This window comes from Mustela putorius, unplaced genomic scaffold (assembly GCF_011764305.1).
Source record: "Mustela putorius furo isolate JIRA1106 unplaced genomic scaffold, ASM1176430v1.1 tig00000868_pilon_pilon_pilon, whole genome shotgun sequence".
Taxonomy (NCBI): domain Eukaryota; kingdom Metazoa; phylum Chordata; class Mammalia; order Carnivora; family Mustelidae; genus Mustela; species Mustela putorius.
Genome location: NW_025421502.1, coordinates 5,952,712 through 5,973,136, shown reverse-complemented (window position 1 = coordinate 5,973,136; position 20,425 = coordinate 5,952,712). Strand labels below are relative to the sequence as shown.

The window sequence follows — 20,425 nt, the reverse complement described above, 5'->3', positions numbered from 1 at the left end:
TATAACATGACTGAAACTGAACAGAAACAGAAATAATGTGTATGTAACACAGCCATAGCTTCCACATGTTTAGTGTAGTATCCTAGCAAGACCATGTTAATATCTCTTCTGAGCACTTGGCATTTAAGCCATGGTCTGAACGGATCCCAGCAGGATCCCTAAAATTCATGCGCTCATGTGTTGTGTGTGTGTGTGTGTGTATGTGTATGTGTGTCTGTGTATCTTCATTCTTCCTTTCCTCATTCACTCCTTTCCTCTCTTCACTTCAAAAGGAAATGCTTTGGAGAGCAAGCAAATAACAAAGGACCACAATCCATATAGACTAATGGTTGGTCTGTTACCAAGCATTGACCTGTTGAAATATTAGAGTATATTGGGTCAAGAACACATTATATACAATTAATGAGTTGATTTCAGCATCATCATGTGAATGCAGTTTCTTAAGATTTGTTTGTAATAGAAATATCTAATATTTTTTCCTCTTCTTCATACCACTTGTTCCACAAAATCTTTTTTTTTTACATGTGTAAAACTTTTTTTACATTTTTACACTTGGTCTGGAAACAGAGCGCCCTGCTCTGCACAGGTGTGGGTACTGTGTAGGATGACCTGACCTGGGTGTGGTTTTGTGTCCTATCCCACAGGATGACAGTACTGACAGGACAGTGAAGCAGTTGAAAGAATGGGAGCTCCTAAGTGCTTGACTGTGCTCCCTTATTAACTGACTTAATCCCCTTGTGTTCCAGTATTCTAATATTTAAAATATGGGAAACAACCTGCATGCAGCTCTTTATAGCAACTTTATTGATAGTGGCCAAAATTGAGAAGCATCCAAGATACCTCAGTAAGCTAGTGGATAAATTGTGGTCCATTGAGACAATGAAATATTATTCAGCACTAAAATGAAATGAGCAATATAGACAATATTATCATGATCAAACTTACTGAGAGCCTACATCTTAATCCTTCCCAACCCGAAAAAGAAATGATAATTTTGTGATGTCAAAGAGGTGCTCACTAATGATATGGCAGTCCTAAATGTATCAGATCAACAAGTTGTTCACCTAAATTTACACAGTGTTGTACATCAAATATATTTTGATTAAAAAACTTAAAAAGGAAATAAGTGATCAAGCCATGGAGAGACGTGGAACGCCCTTGAATGCATACTAAATGAAAGAAGCTAGTCTGAATGGGCTACACATACTGTATGATTCTGACTGTATAGCATTCTGGACAAGGTGAAACTGTGGCGACAGTGAAGGATCGGTGGTTGCTGGGGGCAGAGGGGTGAGAGGGAGGCAGAGCATATAGGATGTTTAGGAAACTGTTCTGCATCATGCTGTGGTGGTGGGCACAAGTCATCATGCAGGTGTTAAAACCCATAGAATGTCCAACCGAGAATGAACCCTAATGTCAGCTGTGGACTTTGGACGAAAATGATGTGTGAATGAATATAGGTTCACAGATTGGAACAGTTGTACCACTCTGGTGCTGGATGTTGATACTGAGGAGGCCAGTGGGATGGGGGTGGGAAGAGATGAAGGTATGTAACTCTCTGTACTTTGCTCAGTTTTACTATTCTAAAATTGACTTAAAATATAAAGTTTATTTTTGAAAACTGGGGGAGGAGCATGCTGGATTCACCCCACAGGCTCTTGTTTACCAACTCCAGCTCTCTACTTCCTATTACATAAATGCTAAGCTTACTTGCTAGATCAATTAAGTGATAAATACATTTGAATAGGGGGAAAAGGATGGGAAGTTATCGTACACACCTCATACGGTTGCTAGAAAGATTAAATAAGATATTGCGTGTAAAACATCTAGTATACAAAGAAGGTGAGAGGAATAATTGAAATGGAGAGCAGCATGTGCTTACAAGCCTGAGATCTGAAAAATTTGTCAAGTTCTAGGAATTGAGAGGTAACCAGTAGGATCAGTGGAAGTAAGCAAGGAAGAAAGGGAATGAGACAAGCAGCATCTCATTGGCCATGAGAAGCTTTTATTTTGTTGAATTACAAAGGGAATCCATGGAAAAATTTTAAACAGAAGAGTGAGATGATTGTGTTTACATTTTAAGATTAACACTTTTGCTGCTTTGAGGAGGGTAGCATAGAGGAGAGAGCAAGGGTGGAAGTAAATGAGTTTGGGAACTGTTAACAGTGGCCTGGACCAGAGCATTAACAATAAAAATGGAGAGAAGTGTATAAACTAGGCAGATAGAATGGGTGGGTTGATCGAATTGATGGCGTCAAGAACGACTCCTGGGTTTCACTTGAGCAGCTAGGAAGACGGTGGGTCAGTTACTGCAGGGGGAGGATGGAATCAGAGTTACAGGTTTCAGGGAGTCAGTCAAGAGTTTTGTTCTGGGTAAATGCAGTTTTAGAGGTATATGATCATGTAAGGGCATATGTTAGTCCAGCATTTATGCTGGACCTTGGGAGAGGTCTGGTGAGAGTTGAGGGGATGGAGATAGAAGCCTTGTGGTAGTATGTTAAAGAGTGAATGGGAGTGGAGGATGCTAGTTTAGATAAACTGAAAGGTGTGGTTAAGGAGAGCCTATGAACGGGGCAGTAGCTGGAGGGCTATGTGGCTAGTGGAGGGTTTGGAACTTTTTGAAGATGAGAGATAGCAGATTATATCTGCCTGCTGAATCTGTGGTGTGAGTAGTAGTGAGATGAGATGGAGTTAAGATTTTGAATGTAGACGATGGAAAGCAGCTGAGGACGGCTTGGCCTTTGAAGAGGAAGTTCACTTGATTGTAACAGGCAAGAAGGTGATAGTAAGAATAGAGTTCTGTGTTTTGTTTTTGTTTTTGTTTTTCAGTGGGAATAGTTTTTATAGGGTGGGAAAGAGTGCAAAAGGCAAGGAAGCATTCAACAGTGCACACTAATCCAGAAACTGCAGTGTTGCCTGAGTCTGAAATCCAGGGTAGGGAGGTGGGTGGTGCTGGTGATGGTAAGGTGAGACCAGAGAACCAGATAAGAATCAGTTCATGGAAAGTTATCTTTGAAATTGTTTCTCTTTGCAATAGAGAGCAAAGAGAGTTTTTTAAATCTAGAAAGAGTTTGACTTTATATGATGTTAGAGATTGCAATAGATCTTACTATGGAAAAGATGTGGGAGAAGCCAATTAGGAATCTGCTACAGTGATCAAGGCAAGATGATGAGGCCCTGAAAGAGGGCAGTGGGGGTGGAGATGGAGGGAGAGGATTGGATTAAAGGGATCTGTGTGAATTAGAACCAGCATGCCTTAGTAGTAGTTCATTTGTAAGTACAGCTCTTACCAGTTGATTTTATAGAATATTAGTTGTTGCGGGTAGCTCTCAGGGCTCTAGTTCTTTTTTTTTTTTTTTTTTTTTTAAATTTATTTTATTTGACAGACAGATCACAAGTAGGCAGAGAGGCAGGCAGAGAGAGAGAGAGAGAGAGGAGGAAGCAGGCTCCCTGCTGAGCAGAGATCAGGGCTCTAGTTCTAACAACTGGTCATTAGTGGTGTGAGTTCATCAAAATAAGGAAATAAAGGAGAGCATCAGGTCCTCGGTTCAGGAGGTATTGAGGTTGAGGTACTGGTGGGCTGTCCCAGTAAGGACAGCTGGTTCCTCCAGGGATGCCCAGATGTGTCTGTTATTGTTTGATTCTGAACCTTATGAAGATTTGCTTGCTTGGCTTCAGACTACTATTAATATGGAGTTGTACTGAGTAGAACAACATGACGCAAAGAAAATATTCCCAACAAGAAGTTTGATAATACATTATCAGATCCCCAAATTATTACTGATTTGTGATTTAATCATCCTGCAGTCTATTCTGAAGGAAAAAAATTCAAAGAAAGATTTAAATGTGAAGATGTTTAGAATGAGTTTAGTTGTAATGGTGAGAAATTGAATATCATACATAGAAAATAACCTAGAAGGTATACATCAGTGTTAACTGGTGTAATTCTAGATGATGGCTTTTTGGATGACTTTTCTTTCTGTGAATGTATGATGTGTAGATTTTCTAAAAATGAGCGTGCATTTTCTGATGAGAAATATATGGAAATATATGGAAATGGTGTATGAAATGGAAATGTCCAGCAATAGGTAAATAGTAAATTCTGGTACATCTGTAGGATAAATGTTTATGGGGTATTTAAAATTATTTTGTTAGGTTACTAAATGAGAAAAATATGCAGCCAAGAATACTTAATCCAGCTAGGCTGTCATTGAAAATAGAAAGAGTGATAAAAAGCTTCCAGGACAAACAGAAATTATGAGAATTTGCGATCACCAAACAAGGCCTTCAAGAAATATTGAAAGAGGCCCTTTAAGCCTAAGAGAGAGCCCAAGAGTAGCATACACCAGTAAGGACCAGAGACAATATATAGTAACAACCACCTTACAGGCAATACAATGGCACTAAATCCATATCTTTCAGTAGTCACCCTGAATGTAAATGGCTAAGTACCCCAATCAAAAGACACGGGGTATTGGGTTGGATAAAAAAGCAAGACCCATTGATTTGCTGTCTGTAAGAGACTCATTTTAGATCTAGAGATGCCTCCAGATTTAAAGTGAGAGGGTGGAAAACCATTTATCATGCTAATGGACATCAAAAGAAAGCTGGGTGACAATCCTTATATCAGCCAAATTAGATTTTTTTAAAGATTTTATTTATTTATTTGACAAAGAGAGATCAGCAGTAGGCAGGGAGGCAGGCAGAGAGAGAGGGAGAAGCAGGCTCTCCACCAAGCAGAGAGCCCAATGTGGGGCTTAATCCCAGGACCCTGAGACCATGACCTGAGCTGAAGGCAGAGACTTAACCCACTGAGCCACCCAGGCGCCCCCAAATTAGACTTTAAACCAAAGACTGAAATAAAAGATGAGGAAGGACACTATATCATACTTAAAGGGTCTATCCAACAAAAAGATCTAATTGTAAATATCTATGCCCCTAAAATGGGAGCAGCCAATTATATAAGCCAATTAATAACAAAATCATAGAAGTACATCGACAATAATACAATAACAGTAGGGGACTTTAACACCCCCCTTCACTGAAATGGACAGATCATTTAAGCAAAAGATTAACAAGGAAATAAGGGCTTTGAATGACACACTGGACAAGATGGACTTCACATATATATTCAGAACATTCCATCCTAAAGCAGCAGAAGATGCATTCTTCTCTACTGCACATGGGACAATCTCCAGAATATATCACATACTAGGTCACACATCAGCTCTCAATTGATACCAAAAGATCGGGATCATTCCCTGCATGTTTTCAGACCACAGTGTTTTGAAACTTGAGCCCAATCACAAGAGGAAAGTTGGAAAGAACTTAAATACGTGGAGGCTAAGGAGCAGCCTACTAAAGAATGAATGGGTCAACCAGGAAATTAAAGAAGAATTTAAAAAATTCATGGAAACAAATGAAAATGAAAACTGTTTAAAATCTTTGGGATGCAGAAAAGGTGGTCCTAAGAGGAAGGTGTAGATAGCAGTACAAGCCTTTCTCAAGAGACCAGAAAGGCCTCAAATATACAACCTAACTCTACACCTAGTGGAGCTGAAAAAGAATAGCAAATAAAGCCTAAACTGAGCAGAAGAGAAATAATAAAGATCAGAGCAGAAGTCAATGAAATAGAAACAAAAAGAACAGTAGAATAGATCAATGAAACTAGGAGCTGATTCTTTGAAAGAATTAATAAGATTGATAACTCCCTGGCCAGACTTCTCAAAAAGAAAAGAGAAAGGACCCAAATTAATAAAATCATGAGTGAAAGAGGAGAGATGACAACCAACACCAAAGAAATGCAGACAATTATAAGAACATATTATGGGCAACTACATGCCAGCAAATTAGACAATCTGGAAGAAATGGATTCATTCTTAGAATATAAACTACCAAACCTGAACAAGGAAAAAATAGAAAACCTGAACAGATCCATAACCAGCAAGGAGATTGAAGCAGTCATCAAAAATCTCCCAACAATCAAGAGCCCAGGGTCAGATGGCTTCCCAGGGCAGTTCTACCAAACATTTAAAGAAGAATTAATACCTGTTCTCCTGAAGCTGTTCCAAAAAGTAGAAATGGAAGGAAAAACTTCCAAACTCATTTTATGAGATCAGCATTATCTTGATCCCAGAACCAGACAAAGACCCCACCAAAAAGGAGAATTATAGACCTGTATCCCTGGTGAACATGGATGCCAAAATTCTCACCAAAATACTAGCCAGTAGGATCCAACAGTACATTGAAACGTTTATTCACCAGGACCAAGTGGGATTTATTTCTGGGCTGCAAGTTTGGTTCAACATCCACAAATCAATCAGTGTAATACACTACTTTAATAAAAGGAAGGACAAGAACTGCATGATAACTCTCAATAGATCCAGAAAAATCCTTTGACAAAGTACAGCATCCTTTCTTGATTGAAACTCTTTACACGGTAGGGACAGAGGGTACATACTGCAATATCATCAACGTATATCATTCTCAATGGGGAAGAACTGAGAGCTTTTCCCCTAAGGTCAGGAACCCAGCAAGGCTGTTCACTATCACCACTGCTGTAGTACTAACGTAGTACTAGAAGTCCTAGCCTCAATAATCAGACAATAAAAAGAATTAAAAGGCATCCAAATTGGCAAAGAGGAACGAAATCCTCACTCTTTGCAGATATTATACTTCATGTGGAAAACCCAAAAGACTCCACCCCAAAACTTCTAGAACTCATACAGGAATTCAGTAAAGTGTCAGGTTATAAAATAAATGCACAGAGGGGCACCTGGATGGCTCAGTGGGTTAAGCCTCTGCCTTTAGCTCAGGTCATAATCTCAGGGTCCTGGAATTGAGTCCGGCATTGGGCTCTCTGCTCAGTGGGGAGCCTGCTTTCTCCTTTCTCTCTCTCTCTGCCTGCCTATTTGTGATCTCTCTCTGTCAAATAAATAAATTCTTTAAAATAAATAAATAAACAAAATATTTTTTAAAAACGCAGAAACCAGTTGCATTTCTGTACACCAGCAGCAAGACAGAAGAAAGAGAAATTAAGTTAATCCCATTCATAATTTCACTCAAAACTGTAAAATACCTTGGAATAAATCTAACCAAAGAGGCAAAGAATCTGTGCTCAGAAAACTATGGAATACTTATGAAAGAAATTGAGGAAGACACATAGAAATGGAAAAACATTCTATGCTCATGGATTGGAAGAACAAATATTGGTAAAATGTCTGTGCTACATTTAAAGCAATCCCTGTCAAAATGCCATCAACTTTTTATCGCAGAAATGGAACAAGTAATCCTAAAATTTGTATGAAACCAGAAAAGACCCCGAATAGCCAGTGATTGTTGAAAAAGAAAACCAGAGCTGGTGGCATCCCAATCCCAGACTTTAAGCTCTATTACAAAGCTGTAACCATCAAGTCAGTATGGTACTGACAAAAAACAGACACACAGATCAATGAAACAGAACAGGGAGCCCAAAAATGTACCCTCAGTTCTATGGTCAACTACTCTTCGACAAAGCTAGAAAGAATGTCCAATGGAAAAAAGACAGTCTCTTCAACAAATGGTGTTGGGAAAATTAGCCACATGCAGAAGAATGAAACTGGACTATTTCCTTACACCACACATAAAAATAGACTCAAAATGGGTGAAAAGACCTCAGTGAGGCAGGAATCCATCAAAATCCTTGAGGAGAACACAGGCAGCAACCTCTTCAACCTTAGCCTCGGCAACTTCTTCCTAGCCAAAGGCAAGGGAAGCAAGGGCAAAAATGAGCTATTGGGACTGCATCAAGTTAAAAAGCTTTTGCACAGCAAAGGAAATAATCAACAAAACTAAAAGACTAAAAGACAACCAACAGAATGGGAAAAGATACTTGCAAATGGTCTATCAGATAAAGGGCTACTTCTCAAACTGAACACCCAAAGAACATATAATCCAATCAAGACATGGGCAGAAGACACGGACAGACATTTCTGTTCTGACATCCATCCAAATGGCCAAAAGACACATGGAAAAAGTGCTCAACATCACTCGGCATCAGGGAAATACAGATCGAAACCATGTCACATCAGTTGGAATGGCTAAAATTAACAAGTCTGGAAATGACAGATGCTGGCAAGGATATGGAGAAAGGGGAACCCTCCTACACTGTTGGTGAGAATGCAAACTGGTGCAACCATTCTGGGAAACAGCATGGAGGTTCCTCAAAAAGTTGTAAATAGTGATACCCTATGACCCAACAATTGCACTACTGAGTATTTACCCCAAAGATACAGATATAATCTGAAGGGACACCTCCACTCCAATGTTTATAGCAGCAATGTCCATAATAGCCAAACTATGGAAAGAGCCTAGATGTCTACCAACAGATGAATGGATAAAGAAGATGTAGTATAGATATACAATGGAATATTACGCAGCCATAAAAAAGACATCTTGCCATTTGCAATGATGGGACTAAAACTGGAGGGTATTATGCTAAGCAAAATAATTCAGTCAGAGAAAGACAATAGTCATACGATCTCACTGATATGTGGAATTAGAGAAACAGGACAGAGGATCCTAGGGCAAGGGAGAGAAAAATGAAGTAAGACGAAACCAGAGAGGGAGACAAAGCGTAAGGGACTCTTAATCTCAGGAAACAAACTGAGGGTTACTGGAGTGGAGGAGGAGGAGGGTGGCTGGGTGATGGACATTGGGAAGGGTATGTGCTATGGTGAGTGCTGTGAATTGTGTGAGACAGACCTGTACCCCTGAAACAAATAATACATTATATGTTATAATAATGATAATAATAAAAGAACTATGGAGACAGTAAAAAGATCAGTGATTGCCAGCAGTTGGGGTGGTGAGAGAGAAAGGGATGAATAGGCAGAGCAGAGTTTTTTAAGGCAATTAACTTACTCTGTATGATACTATAATGGTGGAGACATGCCATTATGAATTTGTCCAGAGTCAATATGCAGAATGTACAGCAAGAGTGAGCCCTGATGTAAGCTGTGGACCGTGGGTGGTTTTGATGTGTCTTTGTAGGCTCACCAGTTGTTAACAATGGACCACTCCAGTGAGGGAGTGCAAGCACCCAGGGGAGGTCATGCATGGGGCAGAGGCTATACAGGAAATCTCTGTACCTTTGTCTCAATTTTTCTGTAAACTTAAAAACTGCTATAAGAAAATAAAGTCTTACTAAAAAAAAAGAAAAGTTATCTTTCTCCTTGAATTGCCTTTGCATATTTGTAAGAAAAAAATCAGCATATGTGTGAATCTTTTAAAAAAAATTTAAAAAATAAAATTATTTTATGAAAAGTTTTTGAGGTAGGTAAATGGTTATAAAACATTAATGATCAGTTCGACGTTGGCTGTGATTACAAGAATGTAAATATCTGAAGGAAGACTTGCATAAATGAAGTCGGGTTGGTGGGATTGTACATGTCTGTTTTCTATATTTCTCAAGTTGCAACAGTGACTTTTTTTGGGGGGGGGTCTTCTAGTTTTTAAAAAGCTTTTTGCTTTTTTCTGCCTGCTTTCCTTGAAAAATTTTGTTCTATTTTTTTCTAGCACTTAAGAAACTGTAGATTGAGTGGTTTCTTTTTTTTTTTGAGGTTTTTATGTATTTGTTTGACAGACCAAGATCATAAGTAGGCAGAGAGGCAGGCAGGCAGAGAGAGACTGAGAAGCAGGCTCCCTACTGAGCAGAGAGCCCAACACGGGGCTCAATCCCTGGACCTTGGGATCATGACCTGAGCCAAAGGCAAGGCTTTAACCCACTGAGCCACCCAGGCGCCCTGAGTGGTTTCCTTTAAGTGTTTAACATACACACGTAATTACAGTTTTTCTAACAAAGTCTTAAGTTTTTCACTGTTTTTGCCCTCTTCCTGAACATGACAAGGATCTTCACATGTTCTAAGAATCCATTCAGTGTAACATACCAAATCTTGTTTAGAATTTAACAGTCATTTTAACATGAAAAAATAGTTTAAAACTTCTTCAAATGAATAGTTTATTTACCGTTGTGTTTTTTAGCTTTGGTGTTTGTATCTGTTTCCTGGGGCTTTCTTGACAAAATACCTCAGGCTGAGTGGCTTAAACAATAGCTTTGTTTCCTTACAATTCTGGAAGACAAAAGTCTGAGGTGAAGGTGTTGGCTTGTTTGGTTTCTTCTGAGTCCTCTCTCCATGGCTTCTGAATGGCCATCTTCTCACTGTGTCCTTACATGGTTTTTCCTCTGTGTATGCTCATGTTTGTGCCCAAATCTCCTGTTCTTGGAAGGACACCAGTCATAGTAGATTAGGGCTCAAACTCATGTCCCCATTTTGACTTAATTACCTCCTCAAAATATATTCTCATTCAGAGGTACTGGAGGTTACAGCTTTAACATGAATCTGTGGGTTAGAGGGAAGACACAACGCAGTTCAGCCCATAATGATGTTCTCTTCCATCGGGTTAATTCCCTTTTTCCTGACGAAGTTCTTCAACAAAGATGTATGGGAAGGAAACTGATCTCTGTATATCTGAAAACTCTTTTCCTTCAACTTCAGTAATATTCCTGAGATAGTGTTCTAAGTTGAAAGTTATTTTCCCTTACCAGCTTGAAGGTATTCCCACATTTATTTAACATATAATTATTGAGCCCCTATCTTGCATGTCAGGTGTGTCAGGGATACAGCAGGGAACCAGACCAGCCCCCTCCCTGCTCCCAGGGAGATGGCACACTAGTGGGTGGAAAGGAAATAGTATTTGTACAGGTCGCGTGAAGTTAAGTTTTCATTTCTCTAGGGTACACAACTAGGAGGTGGGATCACTGCGTCACATTTTAAAAAATGTAAAAAAAAAAAACCCACATCTTGATTTTATTAACAATAATAAATTTAATGGAAAGTATGGCAGAGCATTAGAAGCAGTCCGGTCTTGTTAATTGGCCCGGACATAGGCTCATTGCACAGCTTCTTTCTACTAACACCTGCCTCCCTTTTACTTTGAAGCTGAAACAGACCTCTCCTATGTTAATGATATTTTCCCTTTTGTCATCTTCTAATATAGCCATCTCCTCCTTGTTCTCATAACCCCTATCTTCCTGATCACTCTGCCTGTCCAAGATCAAGCAGGCTGGTGGTGTATCTGGAAGCTGAGATTCACACTTGCTCTGCTTGCAAAGCCTGCGTTCTCTCCACTGTGACCTTAGTGCTCTCCCGGGAAGACTTAAAGAGGAAATGGCTTTTGAGCTGGACCTTGAGGGAATGACAGGATTTGTAGATAAAGAAGGGGCTTTCCTGAGTTAAAATCAATCAAAATGGTTCTGTGCAGAAATTTAGCGTAGTGCCCTGAGGGTCACTGAGGGTATTCTAGAGCCCAGCTGCTCCAAGCCTGAGCCTCACACCTGTAACTTCTGGTGTAACCCTGGGGCTTACTGAAAATGCAGATTCTCCCACTTGACCTCAGACTTACTAGATCAAAAATCTCAGGGTGGAGTCCAGGAATCTGTTTTTAGCAAGCCCAGTCTACTTCACAGTAGATGATACTGTGCTCTTCAGGTGATTCTTAGAGGCCGGCAAATGTTTGAGAAAGCTCTGAGAGTTTTCTCTGGCTGCCGTACCTTTCAGAATTACCTTGTTGTCAAGTGGTTGCCTATAAAATGATCTCAGTATACTGTAGACCAGAAACTTCCATCAGCACATTAAATGATCAATACTTCCTGATTGGGAATTACCATTGGCATCTAAAACCTAATTCATAAGCTGTCTAGCTATAGATAGACTCTAGGATAAAATTTAGCTAGTTATGTAAAGTGGTAACATAGAGGGAAAAATCCTGGAAGGATACTTATGAAACTACTGTTAAAAAATGGTTCATGGGCTGGGACGCCTGGGTGGCTCAGTGGGTTAAACCTCTGCCTTCGGCTCAGGTCATGGTCTAAGGGTCCTGGGATCCAGCCCTCCATCGGGCTCTCTGCTCAGCAGGGAGCCTGCTTCCCTTTCTCTCTCTCTCTGCCTGCCTCTCTGCCTACTTGTGATCTCTGTCTGTCAAATAAATAAATAAAATCTTAAAAAAAAATGGTTCATGTGGGTGCCTGGGTGGCTCAGTCATTAATCATCTGCCTTCGGCTCAGGTCATGATCCCAGTGTCCTGGGATCGCACCCCACAACAGGCTCCCTGCTCAGCAGCAAGCCTGCTTCTCCCTCTCCCACTCCCCCTGCTTGTGTTCCCTCTCTCCTATGTCTCTCTCTGTCAAATAAATAAAAATCTTTAAAAAAAAAAAAAGTTTCATGGCCCTGTTGTAAGGTTGAGTTTATTCAGGGGGCTGTAACTAGAGGGTTTTGCGGTGGGGAGAGAGATTGGGCTCGACTCCAAATACAGCGAGGGAAAACAGGGATTTATATGGAAGGGCAGGGTTGATGGAAAATAACTCGAGAGGGCAGGGTAATTCTTAGCTGAACTGACTACTAGGATTCTTGCTGAAGGCGGATGAGAATGATCAGGTAATACATATGGATGGAGGGGGGACTGTGGAGAATGTTAGGAGTTTGGTGGATATGGAGGGTGGAGGATTCTGGCCACACCGACAGGATTCTTGCTAAAAGGGGTTCTTAGAGGACACGCGCCAGGATGGGGCTTAGTCAGGCCTAGAGGAGCCAGACTGAACTTTAGACGAGGAGAGAGTCTTCGTCACCACTAACAGTGGTGGAGGGAGGTTTTGGTGCAGAAGTAAAGGGCAGGGCTTTCACTTTCACACTCTGCGGTTTTATATTTGCCTTTTATATGTGGAGAATCGTTTATATCATTAAATAGTTTTAAAGAAGTATTTTGATAGAGAATTCTGACGTGTTTTCAAGTGGATATTTGCCTTTTATATGTGGAGAATCGTTTATATCATTAAATATTTTTGAAGAAGTATTTTGGTAGAGAATTCTGACGTGTTTTCAAGTGGATACTTGGTTTCTTGTAGTTTAAAAGTGGTAGGAAAAAAACAACAGTATTGTACTATCCATTATCCAAACTTGGAAAACTTCGTATCTTTATTCTTTGAGAGCTGCATCTATCTTAAGACATAGTCAGGGTTTCTTCTTTTTTCATCTTAGTAGCGAGTTATATTTAGAAATAAAATTCAAATGAACTGCCTTAAATTAACGTGACAGATATTTTGTTGTAAGTAATAGCCTATGTTTATAATCCTAGAAATGTGTAGCTGAATGTTTTGTTTAACTTATTAACAGCATTGTTCTGATTTTGAGCGTAATGGAACATCATTTGAGTCATTGTCATGGTTTCTTTTTCAGATCAGTGAGCACATTTTTAACTATTTGATTTATTGTATAAGTAAACTTGAAAATAGAATTTTGGAAAGAGTTTTGGGGGCACCTGGGAGGTTCAGTCCACTCTGTGGAGTGTGCAACTTTTGATTCTCGAGGTTTTGAGTTTGAGTCCCACGCTGGGTGTGGAGATTACTTAAAACTCTTTAAAAAAGCCAGAAAAATAATTCTTCATTGGATAATTCCTGGCACAGTTATTGTTAAGGAACGCTTTGCAAGGTGATACATTAAAAAACACTGGATGTTGGGGCACCTGGGAGGTTTCAGTCGGCCAAGAGTCCCAGCTCTTTCAGGTCCTGATCTCAGGGTCATGAGTTCAAGCCCCTTGTTTGGCTGCATGCCGGATGTGGAGCCTGCTTAAGAGGAAAAGAAGAAAAAACCTTGGTTGCTGTGATACTGATTCCTCTGGTGTAGGTTCTTTGAAGTGCCAAATGCCTCTGGACACCCTGTTTCTCAGTGCCCTTTCTTTCAGGGACCACAGCGTCTCTGTGCCCTGCTGTGCTGTGATGTCATCTGGTCTTCCTTAAGCACCAGTACAACTGTCAACCAAACACCAACACAAACTCAAACGTGTCCCACAGTCAAGGAGCCATTTTAGATGTTCTAGGCCCAGCAGTGCTTTCTGATAGAACTTTCTGTGATGATGGAAATGTTCTGTTCTGTGCAAACACCGTAGCCCCCAGGCACACAGAGCTGTGGAGCACTTGAAAGGTGGTAAAGGTGACTGAGAAACTGAATTATTAGTGTTTCTTTTAACTTTAATGGTCACGTGTGTCTAGTGCCTACCACATGGGACAACAAAGCCATCTGAAAGGTTTGGCGAGCTTCTCTAAGGGCTTATCTGGGTCTGTGTGGGAGGCTGAAGTGTTTATCATCCTTGTCCTATAAAGTTAGGAAAATCTTCTGGTAAAGACACTTATTTCAGCTTTCCCACTTTTTCTAAAAGAAGAAATAATCTTTCTTACAGGTTTTGTGCGCGCAGCTGTGTGGAAATCTTAAATACTATCAATCACATCTTTATAGTACAGTGGTGCCCCCTAATGGTAAGCTTTCTTATCACTTTTTAGATTCCTGTGCTAGTATATTTACATTCTTGCAAATAAAAGGAGAATTAGGGGTTTTTTGCAAAACGGACTCTTTTGGTCCCCCTCCTTTCTCTTCCCCCACCCCACCCCTAGTTCTCTTCTCCCCTTTTCTGCTGCCATACTATGTCTTTTGGCAAACTCCCACCCCAGCAACAAATGAGGTATAGATGAATTTGAGGCAGTTTTTGCCCTCAAAAACCCAACTCTTCACCTGGGAAGACAATAAGCAGATAATTATAATAAAGTGTGGCACATGCTTAACGAAATGTTATAGAATGGTAGAGTATAGGTAAATTGTAGTACAATGAAGGCACTATTGTAGGAATTCAGAGGGTTATGAATTCCATATTTAAGCATTCTTCATAGAACCTTGTATTTTAAAGTTGCTTTTTAAAAAACTAAATTTTATCAATTTCTATATTCCTACTTTTTTTTCCTTGACAGAAGTAACAGTTAATTATAGACACGGCCTTCCCTTGATAACACTTACTTTGCCATCCAGAAAAGAGCGCTGTCAATTTGTGGTCAAACCAATGTCATCAACAGTTGGTTCATTCCTTCAGGACCTACAAAATGAAGATAAAGGTGTCAAAACGGCAGCCATCTTCGCAGCAGGTATATATATATATATATTTTCCCACTTGTCTTTTTTTTCTTTTTCTGAACCTTTATTCTTATTCTAGACAGTTGATTCTTTAATTCATTGCGTAATAAATGGTTGGCCTTTACTGTGACCTTCATTTTTGTATATCAGTAATATAAGAAAATTAACTCCAGTGAGGGGTGCCTGAGTGGCTCAGTGGGTTAAAGCCTCTGCCTTCGGCTCAGGTCATGATCCCAGGGTCCTGGGATCGAGCCCCGCTCCCTGCTGAGCAGAGAGCCCGCTTCCTCCTCTCTCTCTGCCTGCCTCTCTGCCTACTTCTGATCTCTGTCTGCCAAATAAATAAAATCTTAAAAAAAAAATTAACTCCAGTGAATAAAGAATGAATGGAGTAAGTTTGATGTAAATTTCAGTTACTTATTTCAAAATCTTAGCCCTAAAATTTTTCCTGAGAAAATTTTAATGACCTTGGTAAGTGTGTAATTTTCAGCACAATTTGAATAATTAGAAAACAAAATGCAGCTCTAATGATTAAAATAGCTAGTGAATAATTATATAAATACTTCATTAATCTTTATTATAAAGCATCATGATCTCATATGTTTTTTGATGGCTCACTTTCAGGAAGAACCTACATATATTTTAATACCAGTAAGGTGTTTAATCACTAGACATTTCAAGTTTTAGGATCTAGCTTTTATGTCTTCATGGTCTGAAGTGGTCTTGGACCTGTTGCCCCTAAAATAGAATAAAGAATCCTTTACCCCAGCCCAACATAAAGGCTACAAATAGAGATAAATGACCAAATTTGCATTTTTATTTTATTGTAGTATTACATGCTTAGATTGAAGCATTAATGATTACTGTTACAGTTTTGAAAAGAAAATAAACATTCTTTTTCCCTGTACAAGTCCAGAACCAAATAAGGGGTAGATACAGAAGTTGGAAAAATTGAGATTAAACATTTATTTTCTAGAGGGTGTCATGCTGAGCGAAATGTCAGAGAAAGATAGTTATCATATGACCTCACTCATGTGTGGAATTTAAGAAACAAAACAGAGGATCAAAAGGGAAGGGAGGGAAAAATAAGATGGAATCACAAAGGGAGACAAACCATAAGAAACTCTTAACTCTGGGAAACAACCAGGGTTGCTGGAGGGGAGAAGGTGGGGGGATGGGGTAACTGGGTGATGGGCATGAAAGAGGATGCTTGACGTGATGAGTGCTGGCTGTTGTATAAGACTGATGAATCGCTGACCTCTGTCTCTGAAACTAATAACTATTTATTAATTAATTGAATTAAATTTAAAAAGTTACTCAACAAATTGAGCATCTAACATATTCCAGGCACGGATCTAGGTGCCAGAGGCAGAACAGAGGACAACAGAGGTAAAACAGTCCTCCTCTTTTTGAGGTTATGTTTTAAAAAGAGAAAGAAAAGGGTGAAGGAAATATGTAGTGTGTTAGGTAATGAATATTACAGAGACAAGGCAGAGTAGGGGGCTGTGGTGGTGGGGAAGTGCCTGTGGAGCAAGCAGGTGTTTATGTGGTGTCCAGGGAGGTGCTCTGGAGTTGGGGGGTTGTTATGGGGGGAGGTGCTTATAGAATGGGGGGGCATGCTGTAGGGGGAGATGCTTGCAGAGTGTGGTGTGTGTACTGTGGGAGGAGATGCTCTCAGGGACCTGGGTGGGGGTGGGGGAATGCTCGCTAAGGTCAGGTTTTGGGAAGACCTGGAAGAGGAGAGGGAGCTGCGTAGGTGGGTGAGCTCTTCTGGCAGAGGCCCAGGGGTGGGAGTTGAGCCACTGTGGCTACAGAGGAGGCAGCTAGGTGAAGTAGGAGCAGAGGGACAGATTAGGGCAAGCTTTATTGTAGTCTGCAGTAAGGGCTTTGGATTTAACTGGAAGGGGAGCTTTCTTCCTGATAAAAACAGGATCAGAGAAGGTTTTAGTCCTGTGGCCACAGCGGCTTAGCTCTCCGTCTCTGAACTAGACTGAACGGTCCCAGGAGCATGGCACACCCTCGGGCCTTCTGCACTGGGCCAGCGCCTGCCTTCTGAGCTTTTAAGAGCCAGCAGCTAGCTGCCATCCCGTGTGCCTGGAGGGGCACCGAGCACAGCCCTTGCCCGGTGGTGTGGACTCAGTAAGTGTCTTTTAAGTGAATGAAATAAATAAGGTTAAAGCAGCAATTGACATGGACCCTGCTTGTTTCTAAAAATGTGAGTAGCTTTGAAACATAAAGCACAATGGAAAAGACAGGAAATCTTAGAGAAAAATGTCTCTTTAGACTGAGTGAAAACACTTTATTGGGGTTTACATCAGTACACCCAAGACTTGGTGAAGAATTCAAAACTCTATCATTAGCTCCTCAAGAGTGTTTCGCATCAATTTGCCACCGTTCCTGTATTAGTACAAAGGATAATGTAGTACTTGGGCTGAGAAATCATACCCAGGTGATTGCTTTTTATAGCCCTATTTGAAGGAGTAGGTTTGAAGTCATTTAAATGTAAATTTTTAAATGACACTTTCAAAGTCATATAAAGTGATTGGTGTCTTGCACATCTTTAAAAAGAGAGGTTCTGTGGGTGGAATTTGCCTGCCTTTAATTTGGGCTTGAAAAGAGTGTTCTAAGCTTGTCACAGTTTTGCCCATAGTGTGGGTTGAATTATTTGGCAATTCCTGGGAAAATGATGTCACCCCAACTGATGAACAGGAACCCAAACAGCCAAATTCGAGGAACAGACCCAGGTGCAGACTTGACTCGCTGCCTTCTGGAACAAAAGAGCTACCGAGAGCCAGATGGGAGGCAGACAACCAGGTTTTTCCTGATTTTACTAGCAGCATTACTGCGGTCATGCATATTAATGTAGTTGGAGTCGCTCTGGGAGGATGTAGCCAGGCAAATGCCAGGAGCGGCAAAAATTACCCATCCTGGACTGTTCTAAAGGGACAGTGATAGAGAAACTCCCACCCACCGACAGTGTTTTTGCTTATTGTTCAATGAATTTGCTTTCTCAACACCTGGGTTCCACTGAAGTTTAGTTCCAAAATAAAAAAAACCCGGCTATCTAAGAGACTGAGCGAAAGCACGCTGAGGTTAAAAATTTCAAGGAGGTTTTTGTTTTTCGCTTTTTTGGTTTTGTTTTGTTGTTTTTCTTCCTGAATTGTTCCTAGGATATTTGAAATTACTATTAGAATCTCTCCTACCATTTTCTTTTCTTTTTTTAAAATGTTCTAAAGTCTTTGCATTTTTTCTTTTTTTTTTTTTTAAAGACTTTATTTACTTTATTTATTTGACAGAGATCACAAGCAGTGAGAGAGGACGAAGCAGGCTCCCTGCTGAGCAGAGAGCCCGATGTGGGGCTCTATCCCAAGACCCCGGGATCATGACCTGAGCTGGAGGCAGAGGCTTTAACCCACTGAGCCTCTCAGGCGCCCCTCTCCTACCATTTTTGACGTCCGTAAAAACCACACACATGCTGACTGACTCCTTAGGTTTAATTATGTTTATCACTATCTCTGCCACCACCCCCCAGCCCCTGGAAGATTTGCCTCACACTCCTCCACCCCCCAACCCAGTTAGAACATCAGGGAGCCCTGTGTGGTAGTGGTTGGTAGTGCTGTTTGGCTATCAAGTTTGAACCAGTCAGTCTCCTCTAATAATTAACAGGTTTTAAATGTGATTACTGTGTGCCTTGCACATGCCAGTCAGGGGCTTAGCTACCAGCAGCAGATAAGGACTCTGGCTGAGCGGAGGAGCCTTGTCAGTAGGCTCTGGAGATTGGAATAGACAGAAAGCCAGGCTCAGAAGAAGGCAGGAACTAAGAGAGGACAGACCAAAGACCAGGTTAGCCTAGGATTCACCCGATGGGCTCTGCTGCTGACACCTGCACCCTCACTGCCCCCTCAACGTGTCCCCTCCCCTGCTCTGGCTTTGCTATGAAGAGTCCATCCCCGTCCCGCCCCCAAGTTTAGCCTGACCTTCTGCAGGTACAGTCTCCCCAGGAACATCTGCCTAGATGCCCCAGGCCCACTAACAGCGTGGGAGAGGGAGCCCCTGCCTGCTCTCTTTGGTGCAGTGTAATGGGAGGTAGAGCAGGAAGGGAGAGTTCTCCGCGTGGGAACGGTATTGGGGATTGGAGAGCCCTGCCCCATGAAAATGTCCACTCCTGTATTATAAAAACCTGAGTTAGTAAATAATTCTCTGTATGTTGGAAAATGGTTCTTACTGTCTAAAACAAGGACTTATTTTGTACATGATTTTTTTCTTTCAGATGGCAGTGAAATTTCAGCTTCGACCTTGATGGATATTTTGCTAATGAATGATTTTAAGCTTGTCATTAACAAAATAACGTATGATGTACAGTGCCCCAAGAAAGGTAAGAGACACAGCTAGACAACTTAGCTTTTTTTTTTCCCAAAGATTTTTAAAATTTATTTGACAGAGAGTTAGAGAGCACAAGTAAGCAGAGTGGCAGGCAGAGGGAGAGAGAGAAGCAGGCTCTCTGCTGAGCAGGGGCTCGATCCTAGGACCTTGGAATCATGACCTGAGCTGAAGGCAGCTGCTTAACCAACTGAGCCACCCAGGTGCCTGCTAGGCAATTATCTTAACATTCCCCTTTAGTTGTGGGGCTTTTACAGGGAGCAAGCTTAAGAACCTTCTTAATTGACCAAATCACCAAGGATGCTTTGGAAAACTGATGTTTATGCCTTTCTTGAGAGGGTACGAATGATGAGTAGCAGTTGCCCAGCAAGGCCTTTTAGTGTCGTATCTTTTTTTTACACTTATAAGACTTCACATTAGGATCTTGAATGCTTAAGCTGACATTATTGGATTAAGAAGAAGTGGGCTTGAAAATCATGAATCCATGTGTGTATCATATAGCACTTAACTTTTTTTTCAAAAACAGGCTTGATTTTATCAGAGTAGTTTTAGTAGGTTCACAGGAAGATTGAACAGATAGGATACAGTTCCCATATACTCTGTCCCCTCCCCATAGCCTCCCTCACTGTCAGGCACTACATTTGTTACAATCCATGAACCTGCGCTGGCCCATCATTATTACTTAAAGTTCGTAGTTGACATTAGGGTTCTGATAAATGTCTACTGACATATATCCACCATTGTAGTATCACACAGAGTAATTCCACTACCCAAAAGTCCTCTGTGATCCACCCGATCCCTCCTACCCACCACCCCCCAACCATCAGCCACCACTAAAGTGTTTACTGTCTCCATAGTTTTGCCTTTTTCTGAATGTCAGATAGTTGGTATCATACAATATGTAGCATTTGTAGGTTTTTGTGTGGACATCAGTTTTTGATGCATTTGGGTAAATATCACAGAGCGTGGGTGCTGGATTGTATGTTGAGAGTATGTTTAGTTTTGTAAGAAACTGGGAAACTTTCTTCCGAAGTGGTTGTACCATTTTGCATGCC

The 20,425-nt window shown here is 40.8% G+C and overlaps 1 protein-coding gene across 2 annotated transcripts in view; it reads left to right on the top strand.

Moving 5' to 3' along the window:
* The window catches only part of MCUB (mitochondrial calcium uniporter dominant negative subunit beta), a 96,095-nt gene that overhangs the window by 64,075 nt on the left and 11,595 nt on the right, over window positions 1–20,425 (top strand). For both annotated transcript variants that reach the window (XM_013053992.2, XM_013053995.2), the window contains exons 2-4: window positions 14,272–14,347; window positions 14,834–15,004; window positions 19,261–19,365. In XM_013053992.2, coding sequence (XP_012909446.1) covers window positions 14,272–14,347; window positions 14,834–15,004; window positions 19,261–19,365 — 352 coding nt within the window. The remainder of the gene's footprint in view (window positions 1–14,271; window positions 14,348–14,833; window positions 15,005–19,260; window positions 19,366–20,425) is intronic.